Source organism: Miniopterus natalensis, chromosome 11 (assembly GCF_054644295.1).
Source record: "Miniopterus natalensis isolate mMinNat1 chromosome 11, mMinNat1.hap1, whole genome shotgun sequence".
Lineage (NCBI taxonomy): Eukaryota > Metazoa > Chordata > Mammalia > Chiroptera > Miniopteridae > Miniopterus > Miniopterus natalensis.
The window spans coordinates 41265678-41293006 of NC_142091.1; the positions used below are offsets into that span (position 1 = coordinate 41265678).

The window sequence follows — 27329 nt, forward strand, 5'->3', positions numbered from 1 at the left end:
CTATTCCTAAACAGTGTAGTACATTAACAGTTTCTTTAATATAATGTTAAATCTTTCAGACAATGCAGGGAGCAGTTTCCAACAAAATTCAATTCTTTCTGCATTTCGTTCCTTGTCTGACTACAGGATGGAGAAAAAGAGAGAATGGAGTGAAAGAAACTCATGTCTGCTTTTGGAGAGGAATAAAGTAAACTATACTATCTTCTGGTTAAATTCTACATCTTTATCTATCTCTTAACTAAAGTAAAATAAATCTACATGAATTGTTTTATATTAGGTATTGTATTATTTACATTGAAGACATTATCCAATTTAATCCTTAAGGAAGTTTTTGGTTAGATAATCATACATACAACACAGATAAAATATAAGAAAAGAATGTTCATTTAAGTTTCCTAAAAATACCCTACTATAAATTCAACGAGCTAGAACTGTAACCCAAGTGTAGTTACAATGTTTGTAATCTTTACTTTAACCCTTAGAAGATGAGCACTAATAGGGTTTTGTAAAAGTCAAATGACATAATGCATGTAAGACTGCTTAGAGAAGCATGAAACATTGCTCAAATATCATAGATTTGCTCAGAAGATAGGATCAATTCATCTATACGTACTCCTGTCCTTGCTTCATCAGGCTTCCTTTGATGTACTGAACTATGCAGAGAAATCCATGCACAGATTTATTCTCGGGGAAAGTTGCAGCCTAATCTCAACCCATAGCAGAGTAAAACCAAGTGGGTTCAGTTTCCCCAAGAAAACTTACACAAGCCTGTTTTTCAAAGCCTGTTTGCTCTGACTGGAGCACTGGAACCATGACACAGATGAGAGTGTCTGTACATTGCCTTATCTCACCAGGAGTTGAGTGGGGATTAGGATGAGCACCTACCTGGTCTGAGAAAACCATTTGTTCTCACAAGACTTACAACTTTTCCAAATGAGCTCAGTTATAGACATGTCTTCTAATTTCTGAGACTCCCATGGGGGATGTCCTCCCCATGGTGTGAAGGAAAGAAACCATTGGGAGGTGGAGATTTGAGTTCAGAACTCAGGTTCTAAGTCTTTAGAGTTAACATCTTTAAAAAATATATATTTTTTAATTTTTTTAGTTACAGTTGACAGCTTCTATCACAATGGAGGATAATCTGTGCAGGGGCCCACTTCATGAAGCAGAACTTACTTTCACCAGGGCTCTGGTGCTCAATGAGTCTGCCCCTTGAGTGTAGAGGTGGTTGGGTAGTGCTTCAGTGTGTTCTGAAATTGTCTACCAGGTGTGCTGGCTCTGGAGCCTCCTGGGAGATTCAGGCCAAGGTCAGCCACCTCCTGTATTCTACCCAGAGCTACTAGACATGAGCTACAAAGCAATCTGCAGATGGCTGCTACTTGTGATGGGTTTGGAGGTGCCCAGGAGAGGCCAAGTTTGAACCAAGGCTTGCTGCTTCTAGTTCCAGGCCTGGGGCCATTTAGTGAGAGGTACAAGGCATGCCAAGTCCAGATGATGCTTGTGTGAGGGATTTAAGAGAGTCTGAAGCATGAGAAAAGGTGGTTCATATGAAAAAGCCACTGGAAGCAGCTTGGGTGGGCCCACAAGTTAGGTGGACTGGTGTCCCAGGGATTCACCAGGGTGAAGCTCAGGATGCTAGTTCAGTTGATGGAGGCTCAGACATGATGCCTCCCTACTGGCTCTGTCAGGGGAGGGCTCTGAAAAGGAACAATGGTCTCTCCCAGCACTTCAGTCTGGGGGAAAGCTGCTCCTCCAGCTCTCATTCTGATTCCAGTTCCTCCCTGTAGGTCCTTGTGCCTTTTGAGCTGCTGCGCCAGCACTGGAGCTCAGAGGGAGTGGGTCCAAGTAAGTCTGTGTGCATTCCTTTAAGCAGTCCTTTGTCTCAGTCACAATCCCTGCTGGTTTTTACAGCCAGAAGTTATGGGGCTCCTCTTTCTGGCATTGGAACTCTGGGCTGGGATCCTGATGTGGGGCAGAAACCTCTCTCTCTTCAGGGGGAACCTCTGCAACCAACATGTCCCTCCGGATATTTATTTATTATTTTTAATCCTCACTCAAGGATATGTTTCCATTGATATTTTAGAGAGAGGGAAGGAGACAGAGAAAAATAGAGAGAGAGAAACATCGATGTGAGAAAGATCTATCAATTTCCTCCCATTCCTACCCAACAGGAGATAGAGCCTGCACACTGCATATGTGCCCTGACTGGGAATTGGACCCTCGGCCTTTGCTACACAAGACTACACTCCAACCAGCTGAGCCACCTGGCCAGGGCCCTCCTGATTTTTATCTGCAACATGTGAGTGTGGGACTAGCCTGTTCCACAATTCTTCCTCTTCTACCAGTCTCCATGTGGCTTATTCTTTATATCCTTAGGTGTAAGGCTTCTGTTCAGCTAGATTTCAGGCAGTTCTGAATGACAGTTGTTCTATAGTTTAGTTGTAAATTTGATGTAGTGGTGAGAGGATTCAGGTACTGCATTACATATGCTGCCATCTTGACCAGAAACCCTAGAGTTAACATCTTCATGCCAGGAAAATACAAGAAGGGTTAGGAGAGGGAAGGTGAGTCTCTCTCTATGGTCTCTGAAATCTGTGTCTCAAATTTGTTTATGCATGTATCAAAAAAGGAAAGATAGTATATAGTCCCTTCATTTTAAATAATGCCTTTTTATTTTTATTATGGGAGAATATAAAGAAAAAAACTAACATTAACCTTAATGTAACCTTGATATTTCATTTAATATTATTCCATGATCTTTGTATTCATATGATTTTGAACATTTCAACCATGTTCAACTTTAAATTTTTATATCACTGTTATGATATACACTTTAATTCTTTTCATAATTCATCAGAATGAATTTCACAGAAAAATGTTTAATTCTATGAAATAAAATTGAATTTTGATGAACATTAATTGCATCTAAATGTTAATGTGGAAAATTCTACATCTTTGAGCATGCATTTTTTTCAGCAATCTAAATTTAGTGTGTTTTTACATGTATTCCAGGCTCCTTTAAAATATCTGCACAATTTTAAATTTTTTTATTAAATTTATTGGGATGACATTGGTTAATAGAATAATATAAGTTTGAAGGGTACAATTCAATAATATATCATCTTTATATTGCATTGTGTGTGAACCACACAAAGTCAAATCTCCTTCTGTCACCATATATTTGGCTCCCTCTCCCCTTTACTAACTTCCCGCCCACCTTTCTCTCTGCTAACCACCATACTATTATTGTCTGTGTCTATGAGTTTTTGTCTGTTTGTTTTGTTTGACAATTTTTTAATCTTTTTTATGTAAATCTTATCAATTTTTAAATTGTAGAATTCAAAATTTTACCATTATATTTTTATATTTAATTGTATTCTTTATGTATGTCTTAAGTATGAGTCTTGAGTCAATTACACACATAGAGTGGAGCCTCTTTATATGGGGATTCCAAGTTTGCAAATTTGCCTACTCTCTAAAATTTATTTGTAAACCTAAATAAATACCAGTGGCATTTTAACAGTCATTTGAAGATATGCAAGGAGGTGGAGAAATTTTTGAGTTGTCGGACAAGCACATTCCCAGCTGAGTTTGAACAAGGTGAGGCTCCAGCTTCTCATTTTGGGCTGTAACCAGTGTCATTTTCATATTATATTTAGTGCTATGTGTTTTTTTTATTATTTTTTATACTTTTTATCAATGACTTATTAAAATGGCCTGAAGAATAGCACTGAAGTACAATAGACTAAATATTTTTTATTTATTAATTAAGTGCACTGCAATAAAATAATGCTTTTCTTTTTTTCTTTTTTAAAAAATATATCTTTATTGATTTCAGAGAGAGGAAGGGAGGGGGAGAGAGAGAGCTAGAAACATCAATGGTAAGAGAGTCATTGATCTGCTGCAGCCCGCAACCCAGGCATGTGCCCTGACTGGGAATCAAACCCTGATCTCCTGGATCCTAGGTCGATGCTCAACCACTGAGCCATGCATGGTTGGGCAAATAATGCTTTTCTGGTGTTCCTAAGTGCAAGAAGGATGTGATATGCTTTATGGAGAAAATACCCATGTTAGATAGGCTTCTTTCAAGTATGAGTTATAGCACTGTTGGTTGTGAATTCAAAATATGGTACACCCAGACAAAGGAAGAGGAAAATCTTCTATCTGTATATGAAGCCACTCTGGAATGTACTAAAGCAACATACATATGTAGTGTGGGGTAAAGGAATGAAAAAGAGGCTAAATTTCTGGATTCATGGGATGACAAGTAATAAAAATAGTGGAGTGGATAGCAGTATTGTGAGGTCAAGCATATTTACAGTTATGTCACTATCATCCAGAATCAGAAAAATGTCACATTCTTCTTGACTGTGCTGGCTGGCTGGTACATTTCAAAAGACATCATGGCATGAAAACCATTCAATTTATAGCTGAGGCAGGTTCTGCTTATGAGGAGGCTACAGAAGAATTTTGAAAATGTCCGCTAAGTGTATAGGATGAAGATTCTGTGGAGGAGCAGGTTTACAACACTGATGATACTGGCTCATTGTGTAAGGATATTGGTGAATGAACATATATGATGAAGTGGACTCCAAAGTTCCTGGCCTTAAATCACTTTAAGACTGTGCAATTAATCATTTGTAAGAACTATGTATTAAGTGAGGTGTCTTTAAGGAGAAACACACATAAAACAAGATTGTATATTCATTGATTGACAAAAATAAGACAAGAGGAAGTTACAGGAAGCTAATTCTATATTTTCCCTAGGAGCAATGGTTCCATATTTTCTAATTCAGTGTTCACAGTGACTTTATAGAACATTAATGGGAATAATGAGAATTAACTATGTGTTTGTGTGAGTACATATATATGTGTGCATACACATATACACACAAACACACAAACACACTAGCCCGGGTGTGGGCTTGCTCTCTCCTCCCCCATGGGAGAACTCATGGACTGAGGGAATCTCTCTTGAGCTGAGCAGTGACAGGTTGGAGGAGGGGTGATGTAGGTAAAGTAAAACTGTACTTCATAGTCTGTCTGTCTTTTCTCCTCTGTGCTCCACGGGCATCCTGTAATCTCTCATCAGGATTCTGGAACTTTCACAAAGGTATTTTCATACATTAATGGTTGTTATCTTGGTGTTTCCACGGGATGAGGAGTCTTACCTTCTATTCTGTCATCATATTACCCTAAACATCACTTTTCTGCCTTCATTTTCTTAGAAGGCAGAGCTCCTTATGTCTCCTATTATTGAGTCAGAGCCAAGTTAGGAACTAGAATCCCCAGAGACCTTGGTCCTTTACAAAATCGCCTCTAGGGAATTTTCCCAAAGAGCAGTGCCCTCATAAAAACTGAGCAGGTTGATGCAAGATAGAGACAGGATTCCTGGTGCTCAGTCTGGTGAGTTTTCCCCATGTCCCAGCTCCTCACAGTGCATCCTTACCTCACAGTGATGCATGAAGGGGAGGAAGAGGCAGTGTAGGAGAGGAAGAGAAGAGACACAGGATAAATTTGGGGGGAAGAAGACTAAGGCTGAACCTTAGGAAAATAATAGGATCATGTTTGGAAAGGGCCATATAATGATAGTAAATACATTTGGATTCAGCTTGAATCCTTTGTTGTACATTTTAGAAAAATCAATTTCCTGCTATCCAAAGAATGATGGATAACATAGTATTTTTGAAATAGGTTCAAAATGTTTTAAATGCATTGCCTGTTTAAAACTAAGAACACATTTTTAAGGTTATTATCTTTCTTATCTGTATTTTATAACTGAAAATACTTGTTATTTGCTTTCCTTTGATTACAGAGTGAATGAGTCTTAAAGTTGGTTTCAACACAATTAGTCTGATGGTGGAGCTCATGCTTTTAAGCATTGCAAAGTTCTGTGCCATAATAAACCCAAGGAATGATGAAGGTTTGAACAAATGTACAGATTTTAAAGATATTGGAGAAGAATAAGTTGTATTTTTTTTATGTTTGAGGAGAGGAAGATGCTATTCAGATTTTTTGATCTAGCCAATTCAAGGAATAATAGTAATTAAGACAAACAATAACAACAGTTCATTTTTCTGTATATGTCTTCTAATTATTTCTACACTGTGACTCTACTTAACCAACTACTAAGGCCCTATTTTAGAATATAATTACCTGAGTTGAGAGATATAAATCCCTCATTATTTTGTTTTTGACCACAGAATATAATACCATCCTTCCCTCTAAGAACAACAACGATAACAATAACAAAAAAAAACCCTCCCAAAAACCAAAAAGATAGCTCATTGTCTCCTCTAATGATGAGCTCTGCTGCCTATTAGCTAAAGTAATTTTTTTTATTTATTGAGAATTTATTGCATATAGATATGTTGTTTTTCTAACTTTCTGAGACTATTGGCCTACATTCCTGATCTCAGAGGTGTTATTTACAAATACAAAAACTTTATTTAATACGAACATTTGTCATTGGAACTTACACTAATAAATCACAGAAAATTTTGCTTCCATAGTTGAATTCTACTTTCACTCCTTGTGTTGTCCATGCCATGCCTTTTTGCAGCATTCGCTATTCCATTACGTGGCCAGAATATTGTAGTAGGAAGATGTTATTCTTTTGGACATTTCACAGAATGACTCAGGCAAATAACATCTGTTGTTCTTAGATCCCTTTCCAATGTTTAACATTTACTCCTAGAAGTTTCCTGTTTTCTCATCCATATTGTACTTTCCACCTATTACTTGTTTATCTTGAACAGGAAGGACACTCTTCTTGGCTTTGCTTCTCATATATCAATGCCTTCATAATATCATGTTTGTCTTATTTTAACTGTGATCGTAATTAGCACTGTTTCTCTGGAATCCTCCAGTGATACTAAATGATGAAAAGACACTTTACTACAAAACAGTTACACACAAGGAATGGTCAAATGTTTTGAAAATACACCTCTAACAAATGCCGTAAGTAAGGTACATGAAATTATGTAAGAAAAGTGTAAGTAACACTGAAAGTGGTAGATCCAGTTTGTTCAGAATATGTTTTCTATTTAGTCTCTTCTTCAAAATATTTGCCATGTATCTTAAACGCTTAAAAATGCAATTGCCTCAGATTCATAATGAAGATACTGATACCTCTTATTGAGAAAGGTGTGAACTTCAAAACGATTGTGTTTATGTAAATATGCGTGGAGGGAGGCTGTGTATATATGACATGAGTGTGAGGCATGAATTATCTTTTCCTTATGTCCATTCTCTTTCTATTTCAATTTACTTATATTCTCTCCACTTTCTACTTTTTCTAGATCTTTAACTATAAGCATTTCAAGCATTTGGCAAGTCATTTAAACTATTTGAGGTTCAGATCCATATGTAAAAATAGGCTTAAGTATGTTTTCTATATATGTATTTATAAAGATCAGGGATGATATTTGTAAAGGTCCTGACAGCACTGAAAGTAGTAGGCAGTACCTCAATAAATGCTAGTTGATAACGCTGTTTTCACTACATTTACTTCTTATTTTGTAATAGTAATAAATAAATATTAACAAATGGATTGATTTTAATCTTTTAGACTTATGTTTAGTATTTAGGAACCATCTTAATGAATCTGGGTGTTCATCAACACTTACTATCCTTTTTGTGTGTTAACTTGAGAGTTACTGTTCAACCAAATGGAACTAATAGAGATAACTCTTTATAGAAGCTGGAGGAGTCCTTCAAATGTCAAAATTGACAGTAAATTATGTTGGTGATGATGAGAGAAGATAGGTAATTAATGAAGCAGGTATTAAGGCAAAATCTTAGCATAATATTAATGATGTGACCATTGCAAATGAGATCATTCTTTTAAAAGAAAAAAGAAAAGGTGACAACAAAGATGACTATATTATATAGAATTTTTAAAAATATATCTTTATTGATTTCAAAGAGAAGAAGGGAGAGGGAGTGAGAGAGATAGAAACATCAATGACTAGAGAGTTGTCATTGATCAGCTGCCTCCTGCACGTCCGCGACTGGAGATCAGGTCCGCAACCCGGCCATGTGCCCTGACTGAAATTGAACCACAACCTCCTGGATCCCAGGTCTATGCTCAACTGCTGAGCCATACCTGGCTGGGCTTATGTAGAATTTTTATTACAGTCTACTACATGACTTCTTTCACAGCCTTCTCATTGATAATTGACTTCTTTACATTGCTCTTTATGTAGTACATTTCTAATTGTGTGAATTAACCAAGAAAGAGAATATTCACAATTGTATGCTATTATTTTTTGTTAGGTTTAAAATGTTGCAGAGTATTATGTGGTGCCCCACAGATTGGTGAAAGCACATTTGTAAGGAACATGGACTTAAGCATTACCTAGCAAGATGTCCCTTCCCAATGATACTCAGTTTCACCCCTCATCCTTCTTGTTGCTGGGGGTCCCAGGACTCGAAACACTCCACATTTGGATTGGCTTTCCCTTTTGTGTTGTGTACATGATTGCACTCATAGGGAACCTCACTATTCTGTTTGTGATCCAGGCTGAGAGCAGCCTCCACCAGCCTATGTTCTACTTCCTGGCCATGTTGGCTACCATTGACTTGGGTCTCTCCACAGCTACTATCCCTAAGATGCTCGGAATCTTCTGGTTTGGTCTCAGGGAGATCGTCTTTGATACTTGTCTTACTCAGATGTTTTTCATCCACAACTTCACTGGTATGGAGTCTGCAGTCCTCTTGGCAATGGCTTATGACCGTTATGTGGCCATCTGCAACCCACTCCGATACAGCACCATCCTCACCAACAAGGTTGTTTTCTTGATTGGTCTTGGTGTGCTAGTGAGGTCATTTATTTCTGTGATTCCTTTTGTATTTCTCATCTTGCGACTGCCCTTCTGTGGGAATCATGTCATTCCTCATACCTACTGTGAGCACATGGGTCTTGCTCGTCTGTCTTGTGCCAGCATCAAGATCAATATCATCTATGGCTTGGGTGCTATTTCAATCCTTGTGTTTGACATTATAGCCATTGCCCTTTCCTATGTTCAGATACTCCGCACTGTTTTCCGTCTTCCTTCCCGTGAAGCCCGCCTCAAGTCTCTCAGCACATGTGGTTCTCATGTTTGTGTAATTCTTGCCTTCTATACACCAGCCCTCTTTTCCTTCATGACACATCGCTTTGGCAGAAATGTCCCTCGTTATATCCATATACTCCTGGCCAATCTTTATGTTATAGTGCCACCAATGCTCAACCCTGTCATATATGGAGTCAGAACCAAGCAGATCTATGACCATGTGAAGAAAATATTATTTAAAAAATAAGCAAGTCACAAAGGAATAGCACCTAATATGCATGAGTTGGAACTTTTAAACAAAGAAATGCCTTGTTATATTAAGTAAATTTAGATGTGCTTGACATAAATGTTTATTTATATAGCTCACTTCCGTAAGCATTTTAATGAGTTCAGAGAGTGCAAATTTCCGTTTTGGTATCCAGTTCATATGGCAAACTAAGGCTCATCTGTCTTTAGATGTAATTTTTTTTTATCACTGGTGTCAGTAGATATTAAGTAGGATTTACAGAATGTGCCATGTTTTTGTGTACTAGCTACCTTATATCTTTCTTATGGATTTTTTAATGGTTCTCACTACCCCCTCTTTTTAAATCTTCAAGCCCCTCTGTATGTTTCTCTCTCCTTAGTTTGCATCCCCCCCTTATCTCTCCTTTTTCTTTTGTTCTCTATATTCAGAAATCAGTCGTTCTTATTTTGTTATAAGGACTGTATTATAATATGCTGTAATTTTATCATAATTATTGTAAACATCCAAAATTATATCATAAATTAAGTATTGATTTTGTACATGGAAAGGAAATAAAAATCTACAAAATGACTCATTATAAATTTTTGTGTAGAGTTATCACAGATATATTTATGCTATCCTGGACCAAACTATGATGTAAACATTGATAATGGAACTACTTACAGTCTAGAGAGGTTGCTTACTTTCATCTCCTTAGTTCTGTTTTTTAACTTGATTTTAGACTGATTTTGTAGTTGCTTACTTTGACCTACCTTTCCTCATAGCATTTTACCAGTTAAACAGAGCTTGAGTTAGTCCTAGTTCTGTCTTTAATATATGTTTCAATGATCTGCAGTTTCTTTATTTAATAATATAGTCATAGTTTTATTTCCAAGATAAAGCACTATGACTTCATTTAATAATGCTTCTAGAGTATTATAGGATAGTGCCATGCATGTTGTTAATAGTAGATACTAAATAATTGTTAACCATTAGTAACATCATTACTTGTATCACTATGTTTTGCTTTTTATTCTTACCTTTGACAACAATGTTTCTATTAGAGATGTTTGTAGGTTTTTCTTTTAGTATCACCCTCATATATAATACCCTGAAGCTGGAGTGATATAAAGTACAATAAGTATCAAATATAATATAAAGATTATATATAATATATGTACATTATATGTATACATGTACAAGATATAAATGCACAACTAATTTGTTGAAATTTTATAAAAACCATGTAATTGTTTTGAAATTATGATTTAAGGGAAATTGCTAAAATGCTCATTATTTTCTAAGTCTATCAATTACATTTATATATATGTTTAGCATTACCTCTTAGACTTTAAAACAGAAAATTTTAATTTAGAAATAATTATTTACATAATTTATTCTCTTCCTCCACTTGTTTAGATGTAATTTTAAACAAGTAATATGAGGAAAGTTATCTCCACAACCTTTAGTCATCTTGGCTCATAATCTCTTAATCTTAACTGTATGTTCCTCTTTCTTGTTTTCTGTATCCTAATTTCTTGCATCAACTATGTCATAACCTTATCTCTGGTGTACCTTTGTCACAAACCATTCATTCTCAGTCTTTCAGAATTGCTGATTTTATTTCATAATTATCTCTTAGATATATTCCTTACTGTCTCTGATGCTATGGTCTTATTTAGTATTTCTAGTGTCCAGAATATGATATTTGCAATTTTGCTGTTTTCTTCATACCAAACATATCTCCCAAGTTCACTTTTTCTGTCATACTTAACAAAATTGGCTCTTTCAATGGCCCACAATGAAAAGAAATAAAATCATCTTGCTCATTCATTTTATAATTTTACCAATCCCATTATGACATTACAATGAACTATTAATCCAAATAAACTTCACCTCATTGCACTGCCAGTTCTCATTTGTTGGTCATTTCCATAATCTTATTATTATTTTTTAAACTGGATTCTGAAGAAATACTTAAACTCTCAATCTTAGAGCTCATGACACTCTTCTATGCTTTAAATCCAGTCATTTATGGGGTCAGGACAAAGCAAATTCAGAACTGAGTTGTAAGAGTATTTGTAAAGAATGTGCAACCCAAATGTATTTGGAAATAGATGGATTCTTTTAGGTTAATCTTTAGCTTGCACGTCTCTCAGGGTGCCCAAAATTGAGACTATGTGAAGGCCATTCAAGCATTGCTTCAGCCTTTATTAGAATCTCTGAAACTCAGACTCAGTAATTCCTTTATATAATTTGACTTTCAATCGATTATACTGTTTTGTTTTGTTTTTATTGAAGGTGACCAAAGACTATAGGGCTATGTAAAACATGTAATGAGATTTTTGAATGTGTGGGGGACACTGATATTCTCCATGCCACCAGTAAAATTTATGTACAGGTTTGATAAAGCAAAAGATTCCTATGGCATGAAATTTGTTAAGGTTTTTGTACACAGATGTCCACTTGTTCCAGAGTTATTTGTTGAAAAGCATTTGCTTCATTGTATTGCTTTTGTCCCTTTGTCAAAAATTATCAACTGCATTACATGGGTATACTTCTGGGCTCTCTATTCTCTTCAGCTTATTTATTTGTCTATTCTTTTGCCAATACCAAAAGAATTTTCAGTAAGTCTTAAAGTCCAGCAATGTCAGTTCTCTAACTTTATTCTTTTCTTTCAATATCGTGTCTGCCCGTTTGTTTGTTTTTCACTCTACATAAACTGTGAAATCAGTTTTTCAATATTCACAAACAACTTGCTGGAATTTTGATTGGGATTTTATACTGACTCTATAAATCAATTTGGGAAGAACTGATATATTGACAATATTGTCTTCCTACCTATGAACATGTTATATTTCTCCATTTGCTTATTTCTTTGATATATTTCCTCAGAGTTTTATAGTTTTCTGGATATTGATATTGTACATACTTTTACAGATTTATAGTTAATATTTATTTTTTTAGTTGCTAATGTAAATTGTATTATGTTTTTAATTTCAAATTCCCCTTCTTCATTGTTGTTGTGTAGGAAAAAGATTGGCTTTTGTATATCAACCTCGTATCCTATAACCTTGCTAAAATTGCTCACTACTCCTGGGTAATTTTATTTATGATAAACATAGGCCTATGTTCGCACTGAGCCTTGTACACAAATATTCATAGCTGCTTTATTTACAATACCTAAAACCAGAAACCAACACAAATACATATCAACAATGACTTGATGGACAAATTCAGACACATCCACATAATGCAATACTATTCCGCATAATAAAGAAATGAACTGATAATACACAACATATATGAATGAATCTTAACATAATTATGCTTAGTGAAAGAAGTACATACCAGAAAAAAAGAGGTATATTTTCCGATTACATCCACATAAAATTGTAAAATAATTAACCTAATAGATGTGAGCAATCATTGCTAGGGAAAGCAGGATGGGTTTCAGGGAATGACAATAGGTATGCATTTCACAGGCACATGAAATTTGAGGGGACAAAAGATATGTTTATTATATTTATTATGACAATTGTTTCACAGACACATATGACAAAATACATTAAACTGTACAATTTAAATGTGTTCACTCTGTTGTATGTCAGACATTAATAAAGATGTAAATTAATAAAGTTGTAAAATATATATATTTTAAAAATCCTCAATGACTGTCATTCTGACTCATAATATAAGCTAAAGATGTCAGTGTTACCTGGCTACTCTATATGTTGGGTGCGTGAAATGACCTTGAACTTACTGTCCTATTATTCTCTCCTTTGGGCATTGTTCACAAACTATATCGCCTTCCTAATTTCTTTCACATTTCATGAACAGTAAAAACTTCAGAGCTTTTGCGTTCCTTTTTCCTAACCCTAAATTACTCTTTTATCAGAGATTGCCTTGTCAAATCCTAAACATAAATATGCCTTTGTTAGCATAGGCAGCTAGATATTAATAAAGAAAGAGAGCAAAGGGAATCAGACATTATTAAGCCTGATAAGCTAGGGACCTGAACTGGGCTACAAGCCTGCTTCACTAGAAAGCTGCAGTATTCACAGGCTCCCCAGGGGACTGCTGCACCCTCCCCCCTAGGGACTTAATCCTGGAAGTGGGCAGGAAGGATTATTACTGATCATTAGCCAGGATTACCAAGGGAAAGAGAAAACAATAAATGGGAAATTCTCTGCTGGGAACTTGCCTCGTAGAAGCCAAGATGGTACAGGGGGAGGTGGTTCTACTGTGAGGCATCAGTACTAGGCACCAAATGGTGACCATAAAGCACTGTCTGTCTAGCCCCGGAAAATGATCAGATTAGATAAGGGACACAGAATCCCAGAAGGCCTAGGAAATGGATTGGTTAGGAGGCGGGCCCAACACTAGCCCTCAAAGGACTGGGAAGTTGGTTGGTTAGCCTGAAAGAGTGCTTGGTCCTTCCCAAGCCTGAGATAATATAATCCAAGTTTAACAGAGGCATGCTCTCTCTTTCTCTCTCTCTCTCTCTCTGGCCCTGTATCTCACGGGCTCGTTCTTGTGCCCATGGGCCCCGAGTTCTCTCTCTGTTAACTGCCTCGCTCGCTTAGCAGCTGTGCGGACTCCCTAGTGCAGGCTCCTGGGGTGACCCTGGGTACTGCAATGCAGTGCCAGCTACAGCACAGCCGGGAACAAACACTGTGCTGGCCAGACAGGGCCAGAAACTGAACTGGCAAAGAATCTCTGGACACTGGCTCTGTTTTGGGGACAGATAAAGACAAGGCTGAACTTTTTCCAAAATGGGACAGATGGAAATGAGACACTGGGAATCTGGGGGCAGCCTTTTATTTCTGTTCCAGTAAATCTTATCACTACATCTCATCATCCATGCACAGATCCTCCAAAATGCTTTTCTTGTGACTCCAGGAAAGGACCCCATTTCCACTGGCCACACTGTGCACCACATACACAGCACCTTCTTCATTCTCCTTCCCTTTATTTTTAACCATAACACTTATCTCTGTTACACTATATTTATGCTAAAAACTTTGTATTAGTAAGGTAGTCCAGTGTGGCTAAAATGCAATGGATCTACTACAACTAATCTCTCCCACAGATAAAAAAAAAAGAAAGAAAGAAAAATCTGGTCAAAATACAAAGACAGTTAGAAAATCAAGTGACTTGTATCATGTAGGTTCTCAAAAAAATTTTCCCCTATGATCTTTCTTCCCACTGATTAGAGAGCAAGCACTCAGCAGGGATATAGCAGGTTATACAGGCAACAAAGGGAAGGGAAGGAGGGAGAGAACGAAGGGGAAAAGATTGGATCTGGAGATTTTGTGTGAAATCTCTGTTTTTCCCTTCCTTCCTTCCATTTTACTAATTACATCATGTAGAAATGGTCTAAACACATTGGTTTATGATAGAGATAGTGAGATCAGATAAAAGAGCAAGATCCAACTCTATGTTGTGTACAAAAACCTACTTTAAATATAAATACATAGATAAGTTAAAAAAAAAATATTTGTCATGCAAACAGTATTTAGAAGAAACTGAAGTGGCTATATTAATATAAAGTAGTATAAGGAACATTGTCAAAAATAAAGATGGATGTTATATAATGATAAAAGAATCCATTTTTCAATAAGACATAAGGATACTACATGGAGATGAACATAACTGCAGAGCTCCAAATTACAGGAAGGAAAACTGATGGAATTAAAAAGAAGTACAGCTAAATCCACAGATATATTTAGAGAATTCAAGATCCAATAGAATAAGTAGAGAAAAAATTAATGATCAAAAGTTACAGGATGTGCTCAGCTGGGTGTGGCTCAGTGGTTGAGCATCAACCTAGGGTCCAGGAGATGGAGGTTCAATTCCTGGTCAGGGCACATGCCTGGGTTGGGGGCTTGATCCCGTCAGGGGCGTGCAGGAGGCAGCCGATCAATGACTCATGGCTGATGTTTCTATATATCTCTCTTTCCTTCTCCCTTCCTCCCTCTGGAATCAATAAAGATATATTTTTTTTAAAAATTTGTAGGATGCAACTGAAAAATGAATTAGACTAAAATTTATAGCATTAAACACCACTAGAATAAGCTATATGATAATGTGTTCATTATTTGCTTTAACTTACCATTCTTTCTAAAAATCAGTTATAAACTCCACTAAAGGAAGTAGTCTGTCTTCTTCTGTTTATCACATCTTTTATGACCAGGTAAATGTCTGCTACATAACGGATGCTCACTAAATATTCATTTAGTGAAAAGATGATTGCAAAAATCAGTGCCATCATTTTGTTGTACTTCTTTCAGGAACAACGAACGGTTCTGGTTCTTTGGAATTTCCACAAGTTTGAATGATACCTAATGTTTACACCAGCAGTGTGAATAACTCACATTACAATCAATATTCATTTCAAGGAAGTTCCTAAAATTCACTCGTTTTATCAGTTGTGAGGTGAAAATGATATGGCTTACCACAGATTTTTTTCTTTTGTCCACTTATCATCAGCTTCTCCTTACAGTTATAGTCAGAGTACAAATTAATCAAACCTTGATTGTCATCTGAATTATCTACTTTTAAATTCCTCCAGTTAAACACACACACACACACACACACACATACACACACACACAACAGCTACTGTCAGAAGGATGCTCTTATTTGATTAATCTTATAAGATAAACTAATAAGCAAGTTTTGAAAGGAAATTGAACAAGTACATATTAAGGAAGGAATGGTATTGAAATAATCTTACCTTTATTAAATATGCTAGAAACAGGGTTAAACGCTTTGCAATTGTTAACTTATAACATAGGTATTATTATTTTTTCTCTCTTACAGATGTTCAGACAGGTTGAATCGGATATAACTTTAACTTACAGAGGAAGTAAGTGGAAGAATTGAGATTCTAATTCCGGGTGTTATTGATCTTAGATTCCAAGAACTTTACATCAGATAATTATCCGAGGAGGGGAATAAGTAGAAAAGTAGGGCCCAGGAATCTCAGTTGATTTTAGTCATGAATAGTTGCAGGACACACTCTCGGATCTGTTTTGTCCTTACTCCATAGATAATAGGGTTCAGCATCGGGGGCACCAGCAAATACATGTTGGCCAGCAGGACGTGGGTGTGGCGTGGTATATGCTGGCTGAAACGATGGGTGAGGAAGGAGAAAAGGGCAGGAACGTAGAAAGTGAGGATGACACAAACATGGGACCCACAAGTGCTGAGCGTCTTCAACCTGGCATCTTTAGAAGGGAGATTGAATACAGTACGGAGTATCTGTACATAGGACAGAGAGATGCATGCCACATCGGTCCCAACAATCAAGACAATGACAGCCAAACTATAAAGACTATTGATGGAAATGTCAGCACAAGCCAATTTCACCACAGCCATATGCTCACAGTACGTATGGGGGACAATATTGGTGCGGCAATATGGCCACCTCCTTACCAGAAAGGGGTGCGGTGTCATTAGAACTAACCCACGCAGAAGTGCCACTATGCCAACCTGAGCCACCGCAGAGTTTGTTAGAATGGATGAGTGTCTTAGAGGATTGCAGATCGCCACATACCGGTCAAGGGCCATGGCCACAAGAAGCCCAGACTCCACCCCAGAGAAAGCATGGATGAAAAACATCTGAGTGAGGCAGGCATGGAAGTTGATTTCACGGTAATTGAACCAGAATACACCCAAAATCTTGGGAAGAGTGGAGGTAGACAAGATGAGGTCTGTGATGGCCAACATGGAAAGAAAATAAAACATGGGTTCGTGGAGAGCAGTCTCAGTTTTGATGATAAAAAGGATGACTATGTTTCCCATGAGGGCAACAACATACATTGAGCAGAAAGGGATAGATATCCAAACATGCATGTCTTCTAGACCAGGTATGCCCATCAGGATGAAGGTACTGGGATTGGTGAGGGCAGTGGAGTTGAATTCAAGCATAATTATTCTGGCTAAACGACGACATACGCTTGCTCTCTTTCCCTCCTTTGTCCCTGGAGTAGTCAAAGGCACATATATTCTGATAAATATACAATATAGACTTAACTCATTGTAAAAACAAAACCTAGCAAGTTTATTCCAATTTTAATTGTCCCTTCATAAGTTTCTCTGAAATTATAAGTGTTTCATCCCTCATTGCCAGGTATTAATCTTATTAAGAACTAAGTTGGAGTAGAGAGAATATCTTATCTAACTGCTTACTACTCTGCCCTCAGCTCAGAACCTCCAGAGTATTCAGCCTGATGCTAGGTGTTCTCTTTTTGTCTGTGAAAGCCAAGCTGAATGAATGCCCTGAAAAATAACACAGGTTCCCCATATCTCGATAAGGCAATGGGGAAAAAACCTCTAACATCACCCTCATTGAAAGGTACCCCTCCAAAACAATTATGGACTCTCAGACTGTTTGCATGAGGTCTATTGTAAATCAATGATTTTCAACTGGTGTGCCAAAATTTTTTGAAAACATGTAACACCTAACTGTTTAGTCAGGGGCACTGACTTATTTTCCCTTAGATCATCAAGCAAAGAAATGACAACAGCCAGCACAACAATAGCCATCCGTGTGAATGAATCAAAATTTACCTATTTTTTTTATCAGATCAGCAAAAGGTACAATATATTTTTTGGTGTACCACAGAATTTTTATAATTAGCTTATGTGTGCCATGGGATGAAAAAAGTTGAAAACAATGTTCTAAATAGACATTTGTGAAAACACCATATGAAGGCATAATAAGTTTTTTATATTTACAGTGCTTTTAATAACAAAAGTTTTTGAAATGTGCCTCCCTAGTGAATTTTTGGCCATAAAACAAATAGCATCTAATCACCTAAATAGCTCTAAGACAGCAGCAAAGCCATTGATACCTGAAAGGTATTCTGCCTGAATTTTCCAGTATCCCTAGAAAAATGTGACTTGAAAAGGTGTCCATGTTTTCACAGTATATATATGTATATCTATATATGATCTAACGGTTACTCCTCTGGGGATACATACATGCATACACACACACATATATATATACATATATACACACATATATATAAATTCTGGATGAGTGTTTCAGAAGATTATAGATTTTATATATATAAAAAATTTATATCTGTATATCTGTATTTATATAGATATAGCTATATATTCTGAAAAATATATATATCCTCAAAAGAGTAATCATTAAATATTTCTTTTTACCAATTTTATTGAGATGCTAACTAGGGTACGAGAGCTTCTTACCATACCTAAGAATTTAGAATACACTCTACACTTTGGGAAATAAATACTGGTGAGCTTTAAATCAATCAAATAATCATCAAAATTTGAAATAGTAACAGTGCTACTTTTATGTCATAATATATTGCGCAAAAAAATGTTAAGAGTCATTAGCAAGTGCCCAATTGTTAATTAGTATAAAATATTATGATGTCACCATTGTAAATTTATAAAAGAAGCTTACACTTTAAGTAAGCAAATTACTTTTCCAAAGTCACACAATCAGCATGTGCCAGAAGGAGATAACACAGCCTGTTTTACTCTAAATCTTCACTATTGTTCCTCTACATTTGTAATCAAAATAAAGCAAAAACTGATGTTAATGTTTTTCCCAGGTCTTATCATGAATGATTATTATTTATTGCTTTATAAATGTGGTTTTATGGATTAAGATGGTTTATAGCAACTACATAAAATAATCCTAAATTTTTTTCTATTCCAACATCTTAGTTGATTTCATTGTGATGTTCACTGTGAAAATAGTGCTAAGTACTTTATTTCTAAATGAATTATTCTTAACCCCAGAAGACATACCTGCATACACTTCCTTTTCCAAAGTTGACACCAGTTTACTGGTGGACCAAACATTTTAAAGGATGGTTAAGGAAAACCTCAAGAGCATCCTAATCTAATCTGACAAGTGGCTTGTTCCATGCGGCAGGACTACACTGATTTACCTGTCAACATGAGGCAGTCTGGAGAAGACTCTAATTTACCTTCAGAGGGACCACACTGTCAGCCTCTGCTGCATGTTCTCAGTCTATTTGCAGCACAACTGAGTCTCAAGAATCCACGTTAGCTCTGAAGGTTTGTTCCTCATCTCTAGGCAGCTCTTCCTCATACCAGTATTCTGTAGTGCCCTCATCATTGCCTCTCAGTTCTTTGGCTTAGGGAAATGTACGTGAGCTGTTCATTCCTCCGGATTAGTCGTGCTGTGCTGAATCAAAGCCAGGGACTCAGAGTTCCAGTCTTTCCCTGCATGGCAGGTTCAGGCAGGTTTTATGCCCTGTTGGGGGGGCAGCCTGAAGCGCATGTTTCTTCACCTTCTGAGAAGTTCAATACCCAAGGGGGAACACATTTTCTCTATCACATGACGTCAGTTAGTAATGCAATTTGATGTGGGTGAGACTAAAGGAGATTTTAAAAGACACAATTTATTTACACAAGTGGCTCTGATCCCACTAGTTCAGTTAGAACTAGTTCAGTTGAAAGGAAGGATGTAGTCATATCGGTGACTTACCTAAGAAGGCAACACAGAAAGAAAGTAGAAAACTAGATTCCTGTGATACTGTCAGGCTTAACATGCATCGTTCTTTCTGTGTACAAAATATTCACGTGTATGTATAGATATTTTCAGCTATATGTAGTTCTATACATATACACATATGTACACACATCTGTTCACACATAGATATGTACATAAACATACATACACATAAAACTATTGCACTTATAAGAAGCATGGTGATATATATTACAAACAAAATAGAAATACACACACCTATATGTATTTGTGTATGTGTATAATTATAATAATTTGATGTTTTAATAAATACATATTAAATGCCTACTATGTACCTGAGTCTACTTGTTAAGAGCATATTATGTACCTGAGTCTATGTTAAATGCTTTGGAAAACAGTCCCCAATTTGTTTACTTTTATGATCCAATTTAGTTAAGGTTCTTAGGGGAACTAATGATACTGGTCCACCAAATGAGATAGTTCTTTTATACCATAACCCTTGATTTCAATAGTTTCTGGGTTTTCCTCTCCCCCATATCACCTACCTTCTTGGTGACCAGAAGTCTTAGAGGTACTTTCAGTTTTTCATGCATAATCTTTCCCTTTGGTGGCTTTGAAGCCAGTGGCCTAAGCTCAGAGAAACCCAAATCAATTTTAGTTTAGCATCAAGGCCCAACCCAGCACTTTCTTTTACTTCACAAAAATTAGGTCAAAATGTGTCATAGACTTAAATGTAAAATTCAAAACTAAAAAACAAAAAAATAACATAAGAGAAAATGTAGATGACCTTGGGACTGGAAATGATTGTTTATTGACTGATTGATTTTAAAAAGAGAGAGGAAGGGAGAGAGGGGTGGGGGGAGAAACACCCATTTGTTGTTCCACTTATTTTATGCATTCATTGGTTGTTTCTTCTATGTGCCCTGACTGGGGATTGAAAACACACACACACACACACACACACACACACACACACACACACACACACACACTGAGCGACTTATACATCTTGAACTTGATTCTAGGTGCTGGGCAAACATGAATTAAGAAATGTCCCTATACTGCAGGTGACATGTCTCTCACAAAATAGTGTATAATCATTAGGACCTATTTTTTCATATATTAACTATACTTTTTAAAAATAAATATGACCCAGTGTTCACCTGGAAAGTTTCTATCTTCTTAGGTAATATAGATTTACTTGAACTACAAGTAGTTCCATTGGTATCACCTGTCTTGCTGGTTAATTAAGAAAAAAATCTTACAAACTCAAACCTATGTATTTGTGAAGACTTTAAGAAAACTCTCCCTGATATTTTTGGTTTTAACACCATAAATGATAGGGCTCATCATAGGCGGAATCAGAAGATAAATATTGGCTATAAAGATGTGGATGTATAGAGCTATGTTGTGACCAAATCTGTGGGTGATAAAGGAGAAAAAAGAAGGTGTATAAAACACTAAGATGACCCAAAAATGGGAGCCATATGTGCTCAAGGTCTTGAGCCTGGCCTCCTTTGATAGGAGAGGAAACACAGCATGAAGAATGAGAACATAAGAGCATATTATCAACATGAAGTCCAGCCCACCAGTAAGCAAGGCAAGAAGTAAGCCATATAGTCTATGGATTCTGGTATTACTACAGGCCAGTTTGATCAGCGCCATGAACTCCCAGTAGATGTGGGCAATGACATTGGTTTTGCAGCAGGGAAGCCTCATCAGTAAGAAAGGGCGAGGAGTCAGCAAGATAATTCCACGTAGGACAATGGCCAGACTCAAAGCCATGACCACTCCATGTGTCAGGATGGTGGAGTGCCTCAGAGGTTTGCAGATGGCCACATATCGGTCAAAGGCCATGGCCAACAGGAATACTGACTCCGTGGTGGACAGACAGTGGAGGAAAAATATCTGGGTGAGGCAAGCTTTAAAGTTGATTTCTCTGTCATTGAACCAGAAGAGGCTGAGAATCTTGGGAATGGCTGTGGCGCAAAGCATCAGGTCATTCACAGAGAGCATGCAGAGGAAGAGATACGTGGGCTCATGAAGACCGGGGTGTGTCTTGATGATGAATACAAGGCATAGCGAGCAGATAGACCAGGCAAAAAGGGATGGAGATCCAGACATGAGCAGCCTCCAGCCCTGGGATTCCAAAGAGTAGGAAAGTAGTTGGGTGGACATTGGTTCTATTTCGAACTAACATTTTCAGAGTCACTAAACCTGCTCTAGCCTAAGTGTTATCAAATTATTTTCAGTAGATCCAGCATAAAATATGCTCTCTGTTTATACCTAAAATATGTATTACATATCTCATGACAATCAGTGGTAGGAAATTTTGCACTGATTCCAGGATGTGGTGAAGAGATGTAGAGTTAGCCAGTAATATTTGTTTTAACCTCAAAATTCAAAAGGTGAAAGAGAGAGTAGACTCTGCTATAGGAAAAAAAGAATAGGCCCTAAAGAAAGGATGTTTTGTTCCATGTCTCATTTATGCTGTGCTACATAAATACTGCCTAATAAGTGCTGGAAATATAGCATGCACTTATTTAAGTGGCTTATAATTTTATTAAACATATAAATGAATAAGAACAAAAGAGGCTGATTTTCAAGTGAGAATTATAAACTTATTTTCCTGATTATGTCTCTAAAACGTGTTTTCACTTATGAGGCCCATTTATCTCTCTTATTTGGAAAATTGTTTATATATAAACCCATTATAATAAAAAGCAAATTGCTATTTTAGATTAAAAACACTTATTAAGCCTAATATCAGTCAATTTATGTGAATATGATCATACTGATCAGCCAAGACAAATTTGGATATTTTGGACCATTTAAACAGAGCATGATTTTTGGTTTTACTTGAGCTATATGTTACTATCACTTTATAAAGTGCAAACTAAGCATCCAGCCGTGTCTCCCAGACACATCTCCAGAGAGGGAAAAGAAAAAGTCAGTGGCCCTGACTAAATAGTCATGTATTGCATGTTTTAAAAATTCTTGCAGCACACAGGTTGAAAATCGCTGGTTTAAAGCAATGCTAATAAAATAATATCCATGCAATACCTGCCTCAGAATCACCTAATTGATCATGTTTCCCCAGATATTTCCTAAAGTTTCGTATTTTTAGATATTGCCTGATATATCAGTTTATCTGATGTTATTTTCTTATCTTTAAAAGGAGGAAAATGATATCTACTTTTCAGGAGTACTGTGATAGTAAAATTAATAATACAGAGAATAAATTTTCCCATATACTGTATGGCAAATAAAAAGTAATTTTATATATTTTATTTTTATTGTTATTTTAATATTACCTTTCAATTGTAGGTTTACGATTTCTATTTCAAAATAGACATGATGGATGAAAAAACAATGTCAAGCCATATAATTAAATCCTCTGTAATTCTTTAATTGGTAGCCTTCAGAAGAATGCAAAATTAACACTGACAATCACTGATGACCAACAAGGGAGATGGTGTACTAGACATGAGTCAAACAGAAAGTACAAGGAATTATTTGCCCCCTTTTCTATCACATATTTTAACATTAATCTTTTCTGAAAAATCTCCAGTTATAGACTTCCCTGGACTTTTTACAGTATCCATTATTTTGCATGTAATGTTTGCATTAACCCACCCAGATATCTTCACTAATGCTCACAGGTTACATGATTTGCCCAAATCAATCAAAGAGGAGTTGAAGATGTCTCAAAAGAAAACATTTGGAGTTGAGGGATTTAATGTAACTTGAATGGCAGGAAAAAAATCTACAATACTACATAATATTTTATCACAGAAACTGAGCTTCCTTTCTCAAAACAAAAGTTTCTGCTTCCTTTTTCTCAGTTAGTATAACTTAAAGGATCTTATCTGATGTGTAAAGTTTAAGTAAAGCATAGTCTCATTAATGTCAGGGGTTTATACCATAGAAAGTCAAATTATAAGACAAATGCTTTAAATATCAGGAATTCCATATCCTATTACTTCTTTTTAAAATATTTAAATAGATAGATAGATTAGATATAATGATATGTAGATAGATATGTGAACATATATTTATATACCCCTGAGATCATTAAAATGACATTTAATCTAGAAACCCTACCTACTAGGAAATGATTATAGTGCTTTTTTTTGGAAATCAAGGCTGGAAGACTAAATTCTGTAGTCTGGCTCATTTTTACAATGCATAGATTAAGGAAAGATGTAAAGACAACATCTATGGAAACATGGCAAAGGTAGCACAAGAAACCAAATTAATTATAACAAATACTGAAAATTTATTTTTAAAAAATCAATATAAAGTAAGAAACCAAAAACTGAGGGCCCCTATTGCTTTGGCATGGAGTAAGAAGGGAGAGAATCAGGGCCAGTTCTGATGATGATGCTGATGTGTTTCTATTTGTCCCATGTGCATGTATGTAAACAATGTTCATAGTATAATAATAGGTCAGTGATGGTCATTATCATAAGAAGTAGTATTCTAGTTGTCATATTTTAGATTAAAAATAATTTTTGAATTTTAAAGACTGAAGAAAAATTGAATCTGTATAAATGTTTAAAGTCAATAGAAACAGTAAATAATTTGACATAAATACCTTTCCAGTGACATTCAAATTTTTAAATTTAAAATTTTTATTTTAAATTACAGTTGACATTCAATATCATATTAGTTTCAGGTATACAGCATAGTGGTTAGACATTTATATAACTTAAAAAGTGGTCCAGTCAATAAGTCTAGTACCCACCTAGCACCACCCATAGTTATTACAATATTATTGACTATTTTCCCTATGCTGTAGTTTACATCACTATGACTATTTTGTAATGCCAGTTTTGTACTTAATCCCTTCACCTTTGAAATAAGTGGAAGATTAACTACAGAGAGCTCACTGTGTTGAGTGTCATGATAGACTTAGTCTGACCACACAGAAGAGCAGAGAGACGCCCATCACTGATGGCTGGTGTTAAGCCTGCTCTCATCTTTTCTTCCTACCTAGGGAATAAATTGAGATTTGCATGTGATACTTCAAAGTATATAATGGGACATTCTGTAATTTTATTTGAGAGTTAATTTCTTTTCTTTTTTTGTTTTAAAATTGAAACCTACCCTTTTAACACCTACTTAAAGATACACTGGCTTCCTTTTGGAGCCATTCAGAAAAAGGTATATTTACTTCCTATCACAGTCCTTTAAATATTTGAAGACATCTATAAATGTCTTTCAGCCATGCTGTTGTTGTCTTCTTTTTAAAGAGATGATATCTATATCCCTAATCATCTAACTTTCCTGGATATTTTCCAATTTGTTCATGTTCTTAAAATAGGGTGCTGGAGCCAAATATACTGGCTCACAGACACAAGGAACCATCTTAGATTCCTGTGATCTTCACTTGAGATGTGTTGCTTTACAAAAAATCATAAAGACTTTCTCCAAAGTTTATTATCAGGTTGGAATTCCTTGTGATGTACCTATAGGTAAATATTTCCAATAGTCTTATCCTAGAACATAGTTGCTGAATGATGTCACCTTAACAATGAGAACTAGGTATAAAATTGATAAATATTAACTGCTTTATGAGGGCAATTCCATAAAGCCACAATGTTATCAATAGGAAACACAGTTTATAATAATAGAGAAAAACATGATCACTTACACTTGAGAGCTAATGTTTAATTGCATCTTGAATTTCATGGCCCATAATGGGAGAAAATGAAATAAGAACAAGAATTTGTCAATATACTGCAGCTAGAAATAAGCATTGTTGTATGCCTAGAAGATTCATGGTGTAATTATTTGTACAGCATATTAGACTTACACTAAAAGGGATCTTACACTTCACACATACACAGAATAGTCAGATTTCTTAAGGTAACATTCCTGAGTCTAATCAGAAATCAGGAATTAAGGTCAAAGCTATTTCTAGAACTATTTTTCTTAATCCTGGAAGCTATCCAATGTAGTCTTAATACAAATATAAAGACACAGAAAAAGACAAATGTCTAGTGACCCAGAGAACATGACATTTCAACTTCTTATGGGTTTACTTATTCATTTCTATGTCTTCTGTCTTATATACTTGCTACTGCTCACCGGAGTCAATATACTCACCAAGCTTTACCATTCAATATGAATCCAACACTTATGAAGTTTTCCAATTCAAGGTAATGGTGATTCATTTTCAACATTTCCTCTTTAATAAAACTATCATCTTTGTTGATGATTTGGGGAATCACAAACCTTGCAAAGTCAAACACATTTGATTGCTAACAATTTAAAGAATCCCTCCCTGATTCTTTTGGTTTTAACACCATAAATAATAGGATTCATCATGGGTGGAATGAGAAGGTATATATTGGCTATAAAAATGTGGATGTGTGGAGCAATGTGGTGACCAAATCTATGAGCGAGAAAAGAGAAAAAGGCTGGTGTATAAAACACCAAGATGACCCATACGTGGGAGACACAAGTACTTAAGGTCTTGAGACGGGCAGCCTTGGATGGAAGAGTGAAGACAGTGAAAAGAATGAGGGCATAGGAACAGATGATCAACAGGAAATCCAATCCCCCTGTCAGGAATGCCACAATTAGGCTGTAGGTCCTACGAATCTTGGTTTCAGTGCAGACCAGCTTTATCAAGGCCATAAACTCACAGTAAGTATGAGAGATGACATTAGTTTTGCAGTAGGAAAGCCACCTCAGTAGGAAAGGGTGTGGACTGAGGAGTACAGCTCCTCTGAAGACAATGATCATACCCAAGCCTACAACTACTGTAGGTGTTAAGACAATGGAATGCCTTAGTGGGTGGCAGATGGCTACATAGCGGTCAAAAGCCATGGCTAAGATAAATCCAGATTCCATAGTAGACAGAGAATGGATAAGATACATTTGAGTGAGGCAGGCTTCGAAGTAGATTTCTCCATCATTGAACCAGAAGAGACTGAGTATCTTGGGAAGTGTAGAGGAAGTAAGCATCAAGTCAGCCACTGAGAGCATGCACAGAAAGAGGTACATAGGCTCATGCAGTTTGTGGTCTGTCTTGACAATTAATAGAAGGGCAACATTTCCCATCAGTGACAGTATGTAGACCAGGAAGAAAGGGATGGAGATCCATATGTGGGCGGCCTCCAATCCTGGAATGCCGAGCAGTAGGAAGGTGGTTGGTTGAAGACAGGTCTTGTTATAACCTGCCATTATTTAACAATGGATGTCCCACGATCCTGTCCAAATTAAACATCACAAAGGATTTAAATATAAAAAACCCCAAAGTTTGTTATTATTATTATTATTATTATTATTATTATTAATTATTGCCAGGGAGAGATGTTAACATCAATAACATGCAACTGGATATTGAATGATTTCTTAGGGACTAAATTGTCTCAATGCATCAAATACATGGGGCTGTGCTTTTTGGGTAAGGAAAATTGTAGAAAGGAATTCTCTCTCTCTCTCTCTCTCTCTCTCCTTCACCTTGTCTTTTTTCATAAAGTATTATTCAGCTGGCTAAATACATTTTAGCAATATTATGTAGTATTAT

General features: G+C 36.2%; 4 protein-coding genes across 4 annotated transcripts; 1 reads left to right on the forward strand and 3 right to left on the reverse strand.

The window, feature by feature from the left end:
- Positions 1–8367: 8367 nt before the first annotated feature.
- LOC107538671 (olfactory receptor 52E2-like) lies at positions 8368–9303 on the forward strand. Its single transcript, XM_087822228.1, has one exon. The coding sequence runs from the start codon at positions 8368–8370 to the stop codon at positions 9301–9303; it is 936 nt and encodes a 311-aa protein (XP_087678354.1).
- Positions 9304–16269: 6966 nt separating this feature from the next.
- On the reverse strand, positions 16270–17217 carry LOC107538639 (olfactory receptor 52E4-like). The gene has a single exon (XM_016214956.2). The coding sequence runs from the start codon at positions 17215–17217 to the stop codon at positions 16270–16272; it is 948 nt and encodes a 315-aa protein (XP_016070442.2).
- Positions 17218–21064: 3847 nt separating this feature from the next.
- On the reverse strand, positions 21065–21989 carry LOC107538638 (olfactory receptor 52E8-like). Its single transcript, XM_016214955.2, is given in 2 exon segments — positions 21065–21866; positions 21868–21989. Coding segments are annotated over 2 exon segments (924 nt in total).
- A 4049-nt stretch (positions 21990–26038) lies between these two features.
- LOC107538637 (olfactory receptor 52K2-like) lies at positions 26039–26983 on the reverse strand. The gene has a single exon (XM_016214954.2). It carries the CDS (start codon positions 26981–26983, stop codon positions 26039–26041), a length of 945 nt encoding a protein of 314 aa, XP_016070440.2.
- Positions 26984–27329: the final 346 nt, after the last annotated feature.

Coding starts and splice junctions, on each gene's coding strand:
- LOC107538637 (XM_016214954.2), bottom strand. CDS start 26,983: ATGGCAGGTTATAACAAGACCTGTCTTCAACCAACCACCTTCCTACTG.
- LOC107538639 (XM_016214956.2), bottom strand. CDS start 17,217: ATGCTTGAATTCAACTCCACTGCCCTCACCAATCCCAGTACCTTCATC.
- LOC107538671 (XM_087822228.1), top strand. CDS start 8,368: ATGTCCCTTCCCAATGATACTCAGTTTCACCCCTCATCCTTCTTGTTG.